This window comes from Daldinia caldariorum (genome assembly GCF_022478825.1).
Source record: "Daldinia caldariorum strain CBS 122874 unplaced genomic scaffold F4812scaffold_7, whole genome shotgun sequence".
In the NCBI taxonomy this organism is placed as follows: Eukaryota; Fungi; Ascomycota; class Sordariomycetes; order Xylariales; family Hypoxylaceae; genus Daldinia; species Daldinia caldariorum.
This window is the reverse complement of record NW_025953043.1, coordinates 636204-650867: the sequence shown is the minus strand read 5'-3', so window position 1 is coordinate 650867 and position 14664 is coordinate 636204. Positions and strand designations below refer to the sequence as shown.

Here is a 14664-nt window from a genome sequence, read left to right as displayed (position 1 = left end):
TTATATCTATGAAATAAGCCATATTATTAGGTAGATATGAGACATCTACAGATATTGGGTTTGCTTCGCGCGTAAAGGTTTAGTTAACTAGGAGGTAGGTACTCCTTAGTTTCGACAAGTCTTGGCTAATGAGACTTGCGATCCTCGAGCACGGTAGATATAAGGCACACACAACATGCCGTGGGCAACATTTCACGTAAGATCATATCAATAGAGCTGCCTAGACTTTATGAGATAGGTCATTGATTACCTAACGTATTAGATAACATGCAGTAGTCTTCAGAACTACTTAAGAGTTAGGGGGAAACCGATATGGCTTCTCGATAAGGAGGAGTCCTACCTAGACCCTCCACTAAGAACCATGAGAACCACATAACAAAAGTGGCCCGATTAGCCAGCCGAATATCCAACCCGATCCAGTCCATCCACCCGGTCTTGTTCTTAGCCTCCATACTCGCCGCGAGGCGCGTGGATCCCTTCTGGCCACCACACCTTCGTATACCCCGACGGCGCGGCGCCATCTCTCTTGACAACTACGTAATTCTGGATCAGGGTGTAAAGCGTATGGTTGGGATGCAGCCCCGGCAGCGGGTAGAAGGCGTCCAAGGCGTCAAAGATCTCGTTGCTGATACCCTCGGCTACGAGCTCGTTCTCCGGGTCGTTGGGGCATTCCTCGTCGACGATCACCACGAGGTACAGGACCGACGCGGGACCGACTTTCCCCTGGAAGTATCCGATCCCATCGACGTGCGCCACTTTGCTCTTCAGGTACTCGGTGACGAGGCTTCGGTTCGTTCGGTAGTAGACTTCGACGTCGTCGCCGTCGAGGAATTCGAGTTCTAACATCTCGTCTCGGCGGATAGGATAGGTGGGTACCTAAGGTAGATACTCGGTGCGTTGGGGTTTTCGATAGCGCGTAAGAACAGGTAGGCAGGTATCTAGGTGCTATTTGAAAAGCTTCAAGTCCGATGCAAAGGCGGTTGATACTGGCTGAGGTTTTTCTGGGATAGAAAGTTAACTGGGCAGTATGATTTATAAGAATAGGCAGACCGAATGCCGTATTTCGTAATATGGTTTGAGCTGTGAGTGGGTGATTAATATGTCGAGCTTAGTACTAGTTAGAGCGCTGGATTCACAGCATCTAAATTCGGGACAGTGTAGTAATATCCTCGATCGCCAAGTGAATATCGGGTTAGAAGTTTTATAGGCGCTATCCAGTAGTCACTTAGTTATGTGATAATAGATAGAAACTACGCCTTGATACCCAAGGTTCACTTCCTACGCTCGATGGTATCGTTTATAACTGTGTTGTTAAACTTTCGCCAAGTACTTGGAGTAGATAAGGCAATTTCTATAAAACTGGTATTTATAACTAAACCTGTAACTTGTATGTAAGTGCGTAGAATAGGGTTTGGCGGTTGTGACTGCTGAGAATTTCTTATACCTTCGGCTTTCAACGTTCGCCCAGGCTTTATAAAGGCGAAGACTACTAAACCCAATTTATTCAAGATTAAAAAAAGGAAACTCTTCAGCTTCATGGCTTTGAACTGTTGGGAAGCAACAGTAAACTAATCCTTTGTTAGGTTTGCTTGGTCCTTACAAAATTATTCAGCGACGCTGTCATTATAACTCGGTCTCAAAGAAGTTGTGATAGTGAGGCTCAGTTTTACGTGTTAGATCTTGAAATCGTGTTCCAGACTCGTAGGAATTGTGTAGAGAGGAGAGAATCAATATGATTGGTATACTATACCTTGAAAGCCCCACTGCCTGCGCTCTGTCTAGCTCTCTTATTGGTGATTGTTAACAGGTATTACACGCTACGATGTGATGTTGTTTATGGTTTACTTGACCAAACAAGGTATTTAATGATGAACTCTTGAATAATTTCACTACTACGACATACCTAAACATACATATCAAGGAGTGCATTTTCTCTATTATCTAACACAATGGAGACATCAGGGGAACTCTTTGTTACTTTGCCGAACGGTTGCAAGATCTGCTACCAGACTTCTGGCAACCCCTCAGACCCAGCTATCCTTATAATTTCGGGATATGGAATGTCCATGACCCAGACCCCCGAAGCGTTTGTCCGGTTGCTTAGCCCACCAGACCATCCTCACTTCATTGTCCAGTTCGATTACCGGGACACCGGCCTTTCGACCTCTTTCCCAGAGCCGCCTTACGGAGAGCGCGCCTACACGTTCGATGATATGGTGGATGATATTGTGGGGCTCATAAACCACCTCAAGCTCAAGCGTGTGCACTTGATGGGCACGAGCATGGGCGGACCGGTATCCTGGTTAACAGCGGGTCGACTTCCCGACATCGTCGAGAGTCTAGCTCTCATCTTCACGAGCCCGGTGGGGCGCATACAGAACGAAACGGACAATCTGCCGTCGATGCAGATGGAGGGGCATTATATACTCACCGACGCGTTTGATCCGCCCACAGATCGCGACGACCACGAGGGCTGGATTAAGCACTACGCGACGATGTCTCTCGCCATGGCGACCAAGCCGCCTACGGAAGAGGAGAGGGCGGACGCGAGACGCATAGCGGAGGTTACGTACCGCCGGGAGCGGGAGAGCGGGACGATGTGGACTAAGACGAACCACTCGGACGCGTCGGGAGTAAGATGGCCCAGGGAGGCGCTCAAGCTCGTCAAGTGCCCGACTGTCGTCATCCACGGGGCTAAGGACCAGCTATTCTCGGTGGAACACCCGAAGGCCCTGAGGGACGGCGTGGAGGGAGCTACGTTGGTGATTATTGATGATTGCGGACACGAGTTGCCCCACCGAGCGCTGAAGCCCGTGGCCGACGCGATCCTCGCAAACGCGAAGAAAGGAGAGGAGATGAAGACGGCGGGGAAGTGATATTTACGGTCTACAAAGTGTTTACTCGAGTATTTTCTCGCCTTTTATGCCTGCTAAGTTAACCGGTATGTATAACTCCCTGACTAAGAATGCAATGTAGAATAGGCAGAATAGGCTAGAGAAAGAAAAAGTAGTTTGAATTGGAGCCAGCTGGAAGAGACAGATTGTCTAGCAATTACACACCTCTCCTGATAGATATATTAGGTACCTGGTATAAGATTATGATGTGTATAATGACATTGCAGTGGCTAAGTTACCTGATATGTCGTGAAAGAAAACACTAAGATATGCTCCAAGAACCCATTTCCGTGGTCTCCTATTATATCCTCCCATATGTCCAGCTTTATGGCTTAAACAATTCATCAAGCTACCCTATAGTGACTCGATAGGGCAGATCCCCGCCGTATTCATTGGAAGGATTTTCAAGTCCCTCAAACCATCGTAACCTGGTGTATTTCCAAGGTGTGCTATATGTCCTCGCCACTATGACAAAGTTAAACATGTCGTCCAAGCAAAGAATATCCGTTCCGTGATCGCGAACGTCGTAGTTCAGTAGTGATGCTTCAATGTCCCCAACGGTATCATCGAAGCGGTTTGGATCGTATCGCCTGGTGAGCACAACGCAGAGGTATGGCTCGTTGTCGTTGGAAATGAAAAATTGAACATCTTTGACGAATTTTACTTGGCAAAGATGCTCTTTGATTTTGCTATAATTTGCCTCGAAGTAATTCTTGGCTGTTCTAGGCTTGGACGGCATGCTGAAATGTAGATACTGGTGCTTCAAGGAATTATTTGTAGATCGGAATGGTGGTGGTGGCCCGAGGGTGTTAGGAGACTGTAAGTAGTAGTGGTTGAGGAATATGGGGAGAGGAGTAGAGAAAGCGAAAGCAGCAGCCGCTATATAGGAGGTAGATAGATACCTAGGCAGGGAGGCTTTTAGAATGGACCGTCTCGACTTCGCAACTGTGTCAATTCGTTAGTTGGGTCTGATTCGTTTGGGGCCTATATGAACTGACGAGCCAAGATGATTCATACATGAATATGGTATTGATTCGGTGGGACATAAGCAGAAGGGTGACGCACCGGCCCAAATTGTTCAAAGAGTCTTGAGTAGCCTGTATGTATTATATTGTATCATTCTACTTCGGCTCTAGAGTCAGCGACGATGATTTTCTAGCTTGGCCCCCTTTCTACGCTTTTACTGATATGTCGAAGTATCCTCACAAAGTCCTCAACGTGTCGTGGGGGTCTAAATACCAGGTATGACCCATCGTAAGTCGAAGTAAAATGTCATAGGTACCTAGGCAAGATTCACCTTGTTCGCCTACCCCAACCTGACCAAGCACTTCAGGTGCCACTTCGAAGTCATAGACACCAGTGTCTTAGCAAGAGCCAAGCTCAGCTCCAAGTACGCCATGAGTTTTCCAGCTCACAGGGTTGTTCGTACCTCTTCGGCGTGCTTGTAGTAGCACTCCGGACGCTATAAGTAGAAACATGTAGCGGTTGGAGCCGTGGCGGACACATCAGCTCCTGGGTGCCCCCGTGTTAGTTTTCTGACATCAAGGGTATCCAAAGAAGTGTAATCTAACAATGATAAGGTGCACTTTTCAGTTCGTTCAACTATGCTCCATGAGTTGATAGCTTAGCATTTCGGGCAGTTTGTGCAATTAAAGACGTCCTTTGAATGGTCTCATTATCATACAGGCGCACAATGGACATCCCCTATCCAAAGTGCAACATTAAAGCTTTCTTCAATTCATACAAACTCTTATGAACTTCCATTGATCTTGCCCTCGGCCTCTTGAACTACCCCCTTTGCCTTGCCCTCGGCTTCTTGAGCTGCCCCTTTTGCCTTGCCCTCAGCTTCTTCAGCTGCCCCTTTCACTTGGCTGCGGATCTCTTCGGCTGTGCCTTTTACCTTGCCCGTGTCGGCATCGCCCTTGACTTTCGATGCGAGCTTTGCTATTTGAGGACTGCTAGTTAGTAAACATAGCTCTATGCTGATGATATGATTTTGCGAAGAGGTACTAGAATGGAGCTGGCAGCTTCAATGGCAGATTGTTATAATAATTTAAAAAAAAAAAAAAAACCGAAAAAAAAAACTTACCTCCTACGTTGATACCATCGACTAATTTATCCGAGACCTTTCGATCTACTGTTTTTAATGTGTCCTTGGCAGCTTCTGTGACTGACTTTTGTGCTGCGATGCTTGTGCTGAAGTGTCGGGGTGCAGGAACCACGGCGACTCTGGAGGTGGTGGCCAGACGGCGAGCGGTGACTTCTAGAAAAGACATGATGGTGGTTTTGGGTTGGGTTGATGCTTGTATGATTATTATACGTTATAAATAGAAGTGGTTATGTTTATAAAAGCTGTAGATATCTAAGGTAATGAAACTTAATAAATCCACAGACAGAAAGTAGGTAAGGCAAGAATTGAAAAAAGATGTCAGTGATAGATATAGGTAATACCTGTATTGATAAAGATGATGATTGGTGATGTCATAATTATGTCCGAGGTCCAAACAGACTTCCAGAAGGGGAAATAGCGCGGGGATCTAAGGCGTCGTGCAAAAGTATCGTAATGCATATATCTTCGCACTCCGAGGTAAAATTTAGTGGGGGAGTGACGTCTTGTATGACATTGTTTTCCTTATATCCAGATATCTTATTAAACCTTTTTTTTTTTTTTTTTTTTGGAAAATGACGTCGTGGCGCATTGAGGCTCTTTGCCGATTTTCGACTATCCCTACGTCAAGGGAGCAAGGTACCTCATATATGATGAACTCTGCTTGTAAGTGAATGTACCTACCTCTTATAAGTGATAGGTAATAATAATGCACTTTCAACCACAAGTCATTTTGGTCATTAGGTACCTCCTAGGTGCCTAAGTGCACACTTCACTTATACCAACAACAAACTTATCATAAATCTGCAAAGGTTTAAGATGTATCGGCGAAGAGATAGATCAAACACTCAGTTAATGGAATTGAAGTAATAAAATATTAGGTACATCTTATTATGTCTTACTAATAGTAAGGGGCGTAGAGAATGTGCCAACTTGGCTATGATGATGGTCTCTTAATTACTTTCAAAATTAACTAACAATTGCTTTATTCTCTATGGACAAGACCCTCTACAACTGAAGCTTTCGAACTCATCAACATAGATTTTTATGATGGGTACCTACCTTGAACTTTACTTCGCTGCTGGTTGATATTTGGGCCAATGAAGTCGATTGTTTACCTAAAGTATAGGGGTGCCTAAGGTATTGGGAAGGATTATACCTCTCTAGGTTAGGTACCTAAGTACATAAAGGGGTTATCACTCTACAATTATCACGGCTAGGAAATAGACTCAATAAACAACTTAACTTATTATTACCTTTTCACTTTATGACAATAATTAGAATATCAAGGAGCTTCACAGAGTTTCTGACAGGGGACAGGGGACAGGGGACGGGGTTGATGCTCTTTCGTAGTTTCATAGTTTCATAAAGCGACAACATGCTCAAAATGTATTGTCTGAGAACATGTGCTTTAATTGCAATGGCATAATGTCAAAAAAAGCTGAAAGGCCAAGTAAGGAGCGTGTATCGCATCTTTCAAAAAAATAGTTTCCCATCCTGACTATGAAACCTATTGTCTGCCCTTTATTGTGACATGTTGTTAGCAGAGCTATTCATCCTACCGTACCTTAAAACGATTCGTAGGTAACCTAACATTCAGATGCTTCAAGTTGTTTTACTACTCACCGCGAATTAGTTACCATTCTTGTCAGTTCTTAAAATACCTTGAATGTTAATTCCCTTGGATAATCGGATATTAACTTTCTAGGCGGCCATCATGGCTGCAAATCTGGTTGCCAATTGGCAACCAAGAGACTCTTACGAACGAGCTCAATTACGGAATTATAAGTTCTATGCCTTCCGGAGGCTTGGAAAGGCACCTTCATCATGGACCGCGGAAGAGGTGAGGTTATCAAGGTCGAATTGGATACAAATGGCCGTGCCTAGGCCTATTCGGCCTGCCATATTCACTCGAAACCAGGCACCCTGGGTCATGCATCGATATCGGAACCCTTCGGCAGTGGCAGCTGGAATGCCGGATATAGAGGACCCGACCCTTGGCAATGACCCGTGGGTCAATTCGGTGAAGACCAGGCTAGCAAACGCCAAAGAGTACTTTAATAATAACATGTTTCGTTTCCAGAAAGTCTTAGGCTACGGAGGTTGTGAGTAGAACCCTTGACGACCCAGATATAAGTCTGTCTTGTAACACGACTTTAAGCTGAGCGATTTACTAACTAAAATTATAATTCTAGTGGGACTGGCCCTTCATTTTCGACACGACGGTGATCAGACACCCACAGATGTCGCCATGAAGCTCTCCCTCAAATCATGGGTAGCCGACGATTTACGAAAGGAGGAACAGGCCATGGCAGTAAGTTCAGCATATAGCCCGCTTCAGATAGAGATAGAGATTGCTCACGATGTATCTAGAAATTGACGGGAGCGGTGCATGCGGTTCAGCTGGTAGACCCAGAAGAAGTCGGCGTACCTCGACAAGCGCGATACCACCCGATGCCGACTGGAGACGATTCTTCTAGCTCCGAAGATTCCAGCGGTGACGAAAGCATCGATTATCCAAGACGTCCTCCCAGACTTATCCGAGGTCGCGATACCCCAGCGGATCAGCATCAACGAGCCAGGGATTACGAACGGCGACGCGCCCAGTGGATCGAGCGAAACGATGCGATGGGTCCTAGGAAGGATTTTATACTTCTCGAGTATATCGAGGGTGGCGACCTCCGCATGCTAATCAATAAAATAGGGAGCACAACCGGCCCCGGACAAGTTGCACGGATCCCGAATAGAGTACTCGTATGTATCATCGAATCCCCGCTCTCTTCTCCGCTCCCTTTTTGAATCATACCCTCAGAATTTGTTTGAAGTAATCACTAACTCTCTTTACGGTAGTGGGCAATGTGGCTTTGTTGTAAGTTGAGATACTCCGTGGGATCCTCTTCGATATCTAACATGTAATGTAGTGGTACGAGCCTGCGTAGGCATGAAATACCCTCCCCGCAAATTCCACCCGGAGCGGTTCGCGAGAAGTGACCTGATTGAAGATGCCCCTCCTGCTCGTAAGAGATGGAGAGGAAAAAACATGGTTCATTTTGATATCGACCCGAGTAACAGTAAGTATTTCCCCTCCCTGTGTAGAGTTCCCGAGCGGTTAACTTATAGTATCTTTTTTAGTCCTTATTGGAAACATTGAGCGGCCGGAAGACTTCGTCGACGAGAATTCCAACGAAGGCTCGCAAAATTCTAGCTCTTCTCAAGACACTGTAATCTATGACCCTATCGAAGGTAGCTCTAACGAGGGAGAACGGGAAACGCCTTCGCATTTCCAAGCAATGATGAGCTACTTCACGAGGCTTGTAGGAGGATGGACCGGCGAACCGTCTGACAAAAAAAAACAAGACGAGCCTGCTCAATCCCAACCGCGGAAGCGAAAGTACGATGTATATCATGACGATAGGACATGGGGAGAGCATATATTCATTCCCAAATTGAAGGTACGTGGGCCATATCAAGGGACACATAATAGCGTGGATACTAAAGCCTGACAATTAATAGCTCGGAGACTTTGGTCTGGCACAAGAAATCAAGTCCTATAAACGAAAGTTGGTAACACTCATCCATTGCATTTCATTGGTGATCCTGCTAACAGAGGATATAGCGACTACTACGTGAGGAGGCGAGCTACAGGGAAGTATTGGTTCTATGCACCTGTAAGTTGACCTATTCCTCATCTTCTACTCTCCCAACCCCGTCATTCGCGGTTCGCGAGCTCAAACTAATGACCACTTGCAGGAACAATTCGGAGCCGAATGGGAGCGAATTCCTGCCGATCCTGACGGGCAAGAGGCGGGAGAAAATCAAATAGCAGGAAGATACTGCTCGGCAACGAACGTATGGGGTATCGCACTGGTAAGTAACTAATCCATCCCCCTTATACGTGTCCCGTACCTTAGGTGCCTGTTATAGTAACTAACTGTTCCCAAGACGATGTGGGTTTTGATAACCCAAAGAATCCCGCCTATGCCGCCTCAAGCTCAAATACCGCCGGGAATCAATATACCTAAAAATGCCGACCGTATTGATGAATTGCTTTGGCACATCCAGCCGGGCATGCCGGTATCGTACTGCGCCTTGCTAATGGACGGAGACTTTGAATACATCGACGAGGACCTTAGGACGGCCATATATCAATGCATGTACCACCAACCGAACTACCGCCCGACAGTCGAGGAGCTGCTGCTGCAAGCGCAAGAAGGGATCTCGCGGCGGTATCCTGATGAGGATGATGACGTCGTCAACCGCTGGGTCAGCGAGTATGTGTTGAACGCGCCGACGTCTTAAAGATTGAGCAGAAAGGGATCAGGTACCCTACATAGGTTAGGTAGGTACCTCAGGTAGGTAGGTAGGTAACTGGCTTCCATGGAATGGACATGGAGCTGAGAGAAAGAATGCACTAGTTTTATTATACACTTCTATAGAAGGATTGAAACGTGTTAAATATATTCTTCTATGATTTCATGATCGCCGGTTGTGCCTGGTGAAAATGTAGTTCTGAACACTTTCCCTGTCAGCAGCCTTGCGCCGATCGCTGATGTCGATCTCAACGGCGGATACGGAATAAGCCTCGACGAAATGTGGCATTTCGGTGTCCGTAGCGTATTGGTGGCAGAGGAAAAGGCGTCGGGGCTTGTGAAATGTAGCGTGAGTTGCCAATAACAACAAGATAACTGGTCCGACGTCTTACCTATTAGTGAGGCTGAATATTTTCGGCCGGTCTCTCTTAACTAAGCTGATGGCTGACAATTACAAGCCGCCGAGCGTCGTAACGTGGCTTATTGAGACTGCGAAGATATCTTCTACAAACATGGTTAGTTACAAGAACACCGAAAACAGGGAATCTTTGAATCTACTTGGTATTCTGTACAACTCGCCTAAAAGCTGTATCGAAGAGTTGAGAGATGCCTTATTTCAAGGATGCCTTAGCAAGGCAGCATGTAGCGAGAGTGATATCATTGCTGAGTTTTATTTAGCAAAATCTTTAAAGATAGAAACAGATCTTCTTTTCTTTAGGGGGTGGGGGCAAAACCCATGTTTCTAAAAGCGCGGGGGTCCCGACGAGGTGGGATGTCAGGATGTGTGGCTCAATCCTAATGATACCTTTTGACGCTATGTCGGTCAATGAGACGAATTTAATAAAGAACAATTAATGTTAACAAAACAATTCCTTGAGGTATAGAATATATACGGAGAAGAAGCATGGAACCAAGCTCTGAGCCTATGGTTGTCAACTGAGGCGTCTGCTACAGGTAAGTTACCTATTCTCTGTTTGTCGAGTATCTCATCTCAACTCTCCCCCTTCTCCGCCTTATATCGAATGTGGCTCAGTTAAGCTTCTGCATCATAACGCGGCATGACCACGACGCCAAATCAGCCTAGCCACTTTAATGGCCGTCCGGCGTTTGCTTGATCGTTGTGGATTCGTTGACGTACATTAGGAGGTAGTTATAGGAGTTCGGTCAGGGTCCGCCGAGTTGGATATCGATAATTCTGTGTCTTCTAACATAGCGCCTCATTCGAGCTTAGGCGTTTCTGAACACGGAGCGGCTTTATTCAGCACTAGGCTAACTTGACGGGATGCGCTTACAGCAGCGGGAACGTGCCGATCGTAGCAGGGAATATCATCCCAGAAGGATGATGCAGAAGCCATCTGCACATGCAATCCGGCCAGGACCAGGTACTTGGATACTTCATTGCAGGAGTTTATGGTCTTGTTTTCTGTACGTTCACTATAACGGAATGATGAGGATAAGTTAGCATAGCCAGCTTTTGGAAGCTCGGTATAAAATTCTATTATTTAAAGACCGTCCACCTTCGTCGAAATTCCGGTATTTCCTTGAGTTATCACATCATAACCACGTCGGACGAGCGTCATATAATCAACACCATAGCTTCCTAGGCACTTATAGATTATCGACTACGACACTTAAAATGAAGACCTCCACGTCCTTGTTCTCCGTCTTCATTAGCATCTGCCTAGCAGGTGTCCAGGCTGAACTGCCCTACAACATTCCAGAATGGCGTACGTAGCCCCGAGTCGCCGACAAGAGATCACGAACAGAAACTAACAATGAATGAGTAGGGAGAGAAGCTAGCCCTCCTATAGTCCCATCGGAGCATTCGACATGGCAATACCATCACCACAAACCCACGGGCACGGGTGAACCCCATCATCCTCATCCAACCAGTGTTTATCTACCTCTAGGTCGAGGTAGTCATCACAGACCACACCCTACTAGTTATCCTCAACCAACCGGGACAGCCAGTCCTCACTATCCCTGCAAGACTGCTGATGATTGCGTGCGCCTCTCGTGCACGCAGCATATTCCCCGAAGGGAACCGACTTGTGTTCAAAGCCGGGTTGGAAAGTAAGACTCAACGAGTTACTGTTTCCGTGGTCGATATATAGAAACTAACCGCTCCCAATCAGATTCTGCTCGTGCATCATTCCAGGACAGAAATAAGAGGAATGGATGGATAGAAATATGGGCTGATTGCTAGAGATTTCTAGAGATTTTTTAGTCTCCTTTTTGGTAGCTTGGTTACTCTGGTTGGGCGTTGTGTATTTAGGTGTGCTTTACTTGTCACTTCCTTCTACGCGGAGTGGAAGAGACGTGGCTCTTCCTAAGAAGTTTACTTCTCCTTGGATCTTATGTTACGCTATTGAGAAAAGTTCTATAGCAACACAGGCTTATATCTACTTGTTATTGATCGAATGCGCCGGGGAAATGTCCGCATTATCCAGTATGTCTTGGTGTCTGTTTTGGGAACTCAAGCGCATAGAGTTCCATGTTATGTCCTCGCGTCCAGACAATCCACCTAATACTATATAATGGTAAATTTAAACGCGCTTCTAGGCGGCTAATTCTTAGTCATGGGGCGAGTATAGGTAAAGGATGGTGTGAGTGGCAATACCACTCATGGTCAGATAGACTGTAATAGCAATTGTGCTATTAAGAAATACACTTTTGGCTCAGCGGTTTGTGTCTCTGTCAGATGGTTGCATCAATCTATATTTGATAATAAGTGAAGGACCGAACTCATCTGATAACTCGATACTGTATTCCCCTTCGTCCTATCAAGTGAGATACTAAAAGTTCAAAGAAGCCAATGACATCGACAATGCTTGTCGGTCACAAATGAGCAGTCCTTTATTTATATTGAACCCAAACCTCTATCCGTGTTGGCACTAAATACTTGAGTGTGCGTACCCCTTAAGAAGACAGTCAGTTTGGTGCAGGAGTCACTGGCTACTTCAGTGTTTGGCTTACACCCTAGGATATCTTCCATTCTGTCCGTCTTGATTGGACCGGCCATTTCCATAGTCCATGGGGTTTTGGAGGCTATAACTAACTGGAACTACCCCATTCCGGCTAATATCGATCTTGACATATTCGGAAACGTACCTAGGTGCCTAGGGAAGAATATAGTCAACCTATTTACGGCAGTTGGGAACATCGCTAAGTTACCCTCGAGTCGCCAATACTCGTTTTTCCTCTTTCGAAAAGCAGTAATCAACCAGAGAATGGCCAATTGTGTTGTGGCCAATCTAACAGAATTGAGTACCTACCACCAAAGTCTAATTTATGTAGCCTTCGTAGTCCTATAATCCCATTATTATTCACCCTACTAGGGTGACTAGCCGGGCTACCATATAAAAATACAGTGCCGAGAATGAATAAAAACATTAAGCCTGCCGCGACCCTTTCATCTTGCGGTCTATATCTGTAGTTGCTGCTCTTACTCATACGATGATCGCCGCATCATCGACTTGAAGCCAGGTGAACAGAATGCAGTTGACTTCGCTCGCCGCGCTAGCATTAGCTGCGCCAGCAAGCGCGCTGATTCGATTTTCATGCTCCCAGCTGGTAGTTGACCGTATCGACCCGTTAGTGAATCCGGGCATGGCGCCCTCGCCGCATCTACACCAGATCATCGGCGGCGTAAGTTGCAGCTGTACGGCTAGAGGGGAAAGTAGATATGGAGCTAATGATCAACGTAGAACTCACTTAACGTGACCATGGACCCCGCTAAAGATATGCCCGGCGAGTCTACTTGCACGACCTGCCAGTTCACCGAGGACACTTCGAACTATTGGACCGCTGTGCTTTTCTTCAGAGCCCGCAACGGCACTTTCAAGCGTGTACCTATTCGACCGAACGTCGGGTTCGACGGCGCGGAGGGCGGCATGACCGTCTATTACATGCAGAACGGCTTGTCCGACTACCAGCAACGATCGAAGGTCACGGCCTTCAAGCCAGTAAAACTCTTATTATCCTCGGTCGCGTCCTGAGTATAGCAAGCTAATATGTTTAGGGATTTCGTATGCTCGTCGGCGACGCGATGGCACGAACCGCGGAGAAGGCCAACAAATATAAGCAGGTCACCTACACCTGTCTGCAGGACATGACCACTCGTTTCCCCGAGACGAAGAACCTCCCCAACAAGCCTTGCCCTGCAGGTATAATGGCGAACATTCGCTTCCCAACGTGAGTGGAGGAACGCATAAGGCATACTGAGCTTGTTGGAATAGCCCGCTGATATATAGTAACCTAGTTGCTGGGACGGGAAGAATCTCGACACCGTGGACCACATGAGCCACATGGCATACCCAGCTAGCGGCACCTTCGATTCACAAGGCCCGTGCCCCGAGAGTCATCCCGTCCCTGTTCCCCAGCTCATGTATGAGACGATCTGGGATACGCGCCAGTAGGTTTCACCTTTTACCCCCGTTGCGTTTCGTCTGTTCGTCTTGAATTCTAACTGCTGAAGATTTAACGACCCTAAAGAATGGCCTGAGGACGGATCCCAACCCTTTGTATGGAGCATGGGTGACCAGTAAGCAAGCAGCCCCGCGCCTCACGATAAGGCAACGCTTAAAAGGCACTTTGCTGACACCGACTTCTATGTAGCACTGGTTATGGTAGTCATGGTGACTATCTGTTCGGCTGGAAGGGCGATGCTCTCCAAAGGACGATGGACACCCCGTGCTATGTCACTTGCCCTACACTGACCACGCAGCCAATCGCCAACCAGAACAAGTGCAAGATTGACAGGACCGTCAAAGAAGACATTGATTCTTGTGAGATACCTACCTCCCTACCCGTCTCTCCCTGAATTCGTCGAAAAGACTTGGAGTCCGGAATGATTCGGAAAAGAAGCTGACAACTTGTCCAGGGTTATCGGAAATCCCTGGGAGCCCCCAAATATCGAAGAAATACTAAAAACCGAGACGAGAAAGAATATGTCGAATGATAGAACCGCCGGCGCATGGGTTTCTTAGTTTGAAGCCAAGTTCTAGCTCAGCTTTCGATAACGCCGTGGTTTAAATTGACAAATTCCTTCGCCTAACCCGCTATTCCATATGTGTGCTTTATCTAAAGCATCTGGGGGTGAATAAAATGGAGAATTATATAATCTGGAGTTTCCGACTCGCTGGTTATAATAGCTGACTAGGTGCTTCGTATTGGACCCTGTTCTAGGGGTCATTTGGGGGGCTAAATCTGCTGCGTGAGTTCGGCTTTCGCTCGTCAATAGAAAAGTCTGAACCCATGCCGGTGTATTTACAGGTACCTAACCTGTAAGCATAGACGCACGACTAACCAAGCTTTGCCCAACACGTAGCGGTGGGTTAAAGCAAAGGGAATG

The 14664-nt window shown here is 46.5% G+C and overlaps 5 protein-coding genes across 5 annotated transcripts; 4 read left to right on the top strand and 1 right to left on the bottom strand.

Annotated features, from left to right (window-relative positions):
* Positions 1 to 1827: 1827 nt before the first annotated feature.
* On the top strand, positions 1828 to 3089 carry F4812DRAFT_426338 (alpha/beta-hydrolase). The gene has a single exon (XM_047934005.1). It carries the CDS (start codon positions 1950 to 1952, stop codon positions 2874 to 2876), a length of 927 nt encoding a protein of 308 aa, XP_047790656.1. The 5' UTR covers positions 1828 to 1949; the 3' UTR covers positions 2877 to 3089.
* Positions 3090 to 4490: 1401 nt separating this feature from the next.
* Positions 4491 to 5550, bottom strand: F4812DRAFT_426337 (uncharacterized protein). Its single transcript, XM_047934004.1, has 2 exons — positions 4984 to 5550; positions 4491 to 4838 (listed from the first exon to the last, which is right to left on the bottom strand). The coding sequence occupies exons 1-2, from the start codon at positions 5168 to 5170 to the stop codon at positions 4645 to 4647; spliced, it is 381 nt and encodes a 126-aa protein (XP_047790655.1). The 5' UTR covers positions 5171 to 5550; the 3' UTR covers positions 4491 to 4644.
* A 1168-nt stretch (positions 5551 to 6718) lies between these two features.
* F4812DRAFT_458775 (kinase-like domain-containing protein) lies at positions 6719 to 9300 on the top strand (the record flags this gene model as incomplete). The annotated part of the gene is made up of 10 exons (XM_047937412.1): positions 6719 to 7106; positions 7197 to 7315; positions 7375 to 7755; positions 7852 to 7870; positions 7923 to 8072; positions 8134 to 8453; positions 8515 to 8561; positions 8618 to 8669; positions 8752 to 8868; positions 8944 to 9300. The coding sequence occupies 10 exons, from the start codon at positions 6719 to 6721 to the stop codon at positions 9298 to 9300; spliced, it is 1950 nt and encodes a 649-aa protein (XP_047790654.1).
* A 1507-nt stretch (positions 9301 to 10807) lies between these two features.
* F4812DRAFT_363138 (uncharacterized protein) lies at positions 10808 to 11711 on the top strand. Its single transcript, XM_047931872.1, has 3 exons — positions 10808 to 11038; positions 11099 to 11384; positions 11447 to 11711. The coding sequence occupies exons 1-3, from the start codon at positions 10948 to 10950 to the stop codon at positions 11478 to 11480; spliced, it is 411 nt and encodes a 136-aa protein (XP_047790653.1). The 5' UTR covers positions 10808 to 10947; the 3' UTR covers positions 11481 to 11711.
* Positions 11712 to 12109: 398 nt separating this feature from the next.
* F4812DRAFT_470945 (uncharacterized protein) lies at positions 12110 to 14240 on the top strand (the record flags this gene model as incomplete). The annotated part of the gene is made up of 7 exons (XM_047939036.1): positions 12110 to 12959; positions 13019 to 13276; positions 13333 to 13505; positions 13573 to 13725; positions 13789 to 13854; positions 13929 to 14098; positions 14194 to 14240. Exons 1-7 carry the CDS (start codon positions 12807 to 12809, stop codon positions 14238 to 14240), a joined length of 1020 nt encoding a protein of 339 aa, XP_047790652.1. The 5' UTR covers positions 12110 to 12806.
* Positions 14241 to 14664: the final 424 nt, after the last annotated feature.

What these genes read in the sequence shown, in the direction of transcription:
- F4812DRAFT_426337 (XM_047934004.1), bottom strand. Translation starts at nt 5,170, where the DNA reads ATGTCTTTTCTAGAAGTCACCGCTCGCCGTCTGGCCACCACCTCCAGA. An exon ending in CGATGGTATCAACGTAGGAG is followed by an intron (nt 4,839 to 4,983) that starts GTAAGTTTTTTT and finishes GTCCTCAAATAG; the next exon opens with CAAAGCTCGCATCGAAAGTC.
- F4812DRAFT_363138 (XM_047931872.1), top strand. Translation starts at nt 10,948, where the DNA reads ATGAAGACCTCCACGTCCTTGTTCTCCGTCTTCATTAGCATCTGCCTA. An exon ending in CTACAACATTCCAGAATGGC is followed by an intron (nt 11,039 to 11,098) that starts GTACGTAGCCCC and finishes ATGAATGAGTAG; the next exon opens with GGAGAGAAGCTAGCCCTCCT. An exon ending in GTTCAAAGCCGGGTTGGAAA is followed by an intron (nt 11,385 to 11,446) that starts GTAAGACTCAAC and finishes GCTCCCAATCAG; the next exon opens with ATTCTGCTCGTGCATCATTC.
- F4812DRAFT_426338 (XM_047934005.1), top strand. Translation starts at nt 1,950, where the DNA reads ATGGAGACATCAGGGGAACTCTTTGTTACTTTGCCGAACGGTTGCAAG.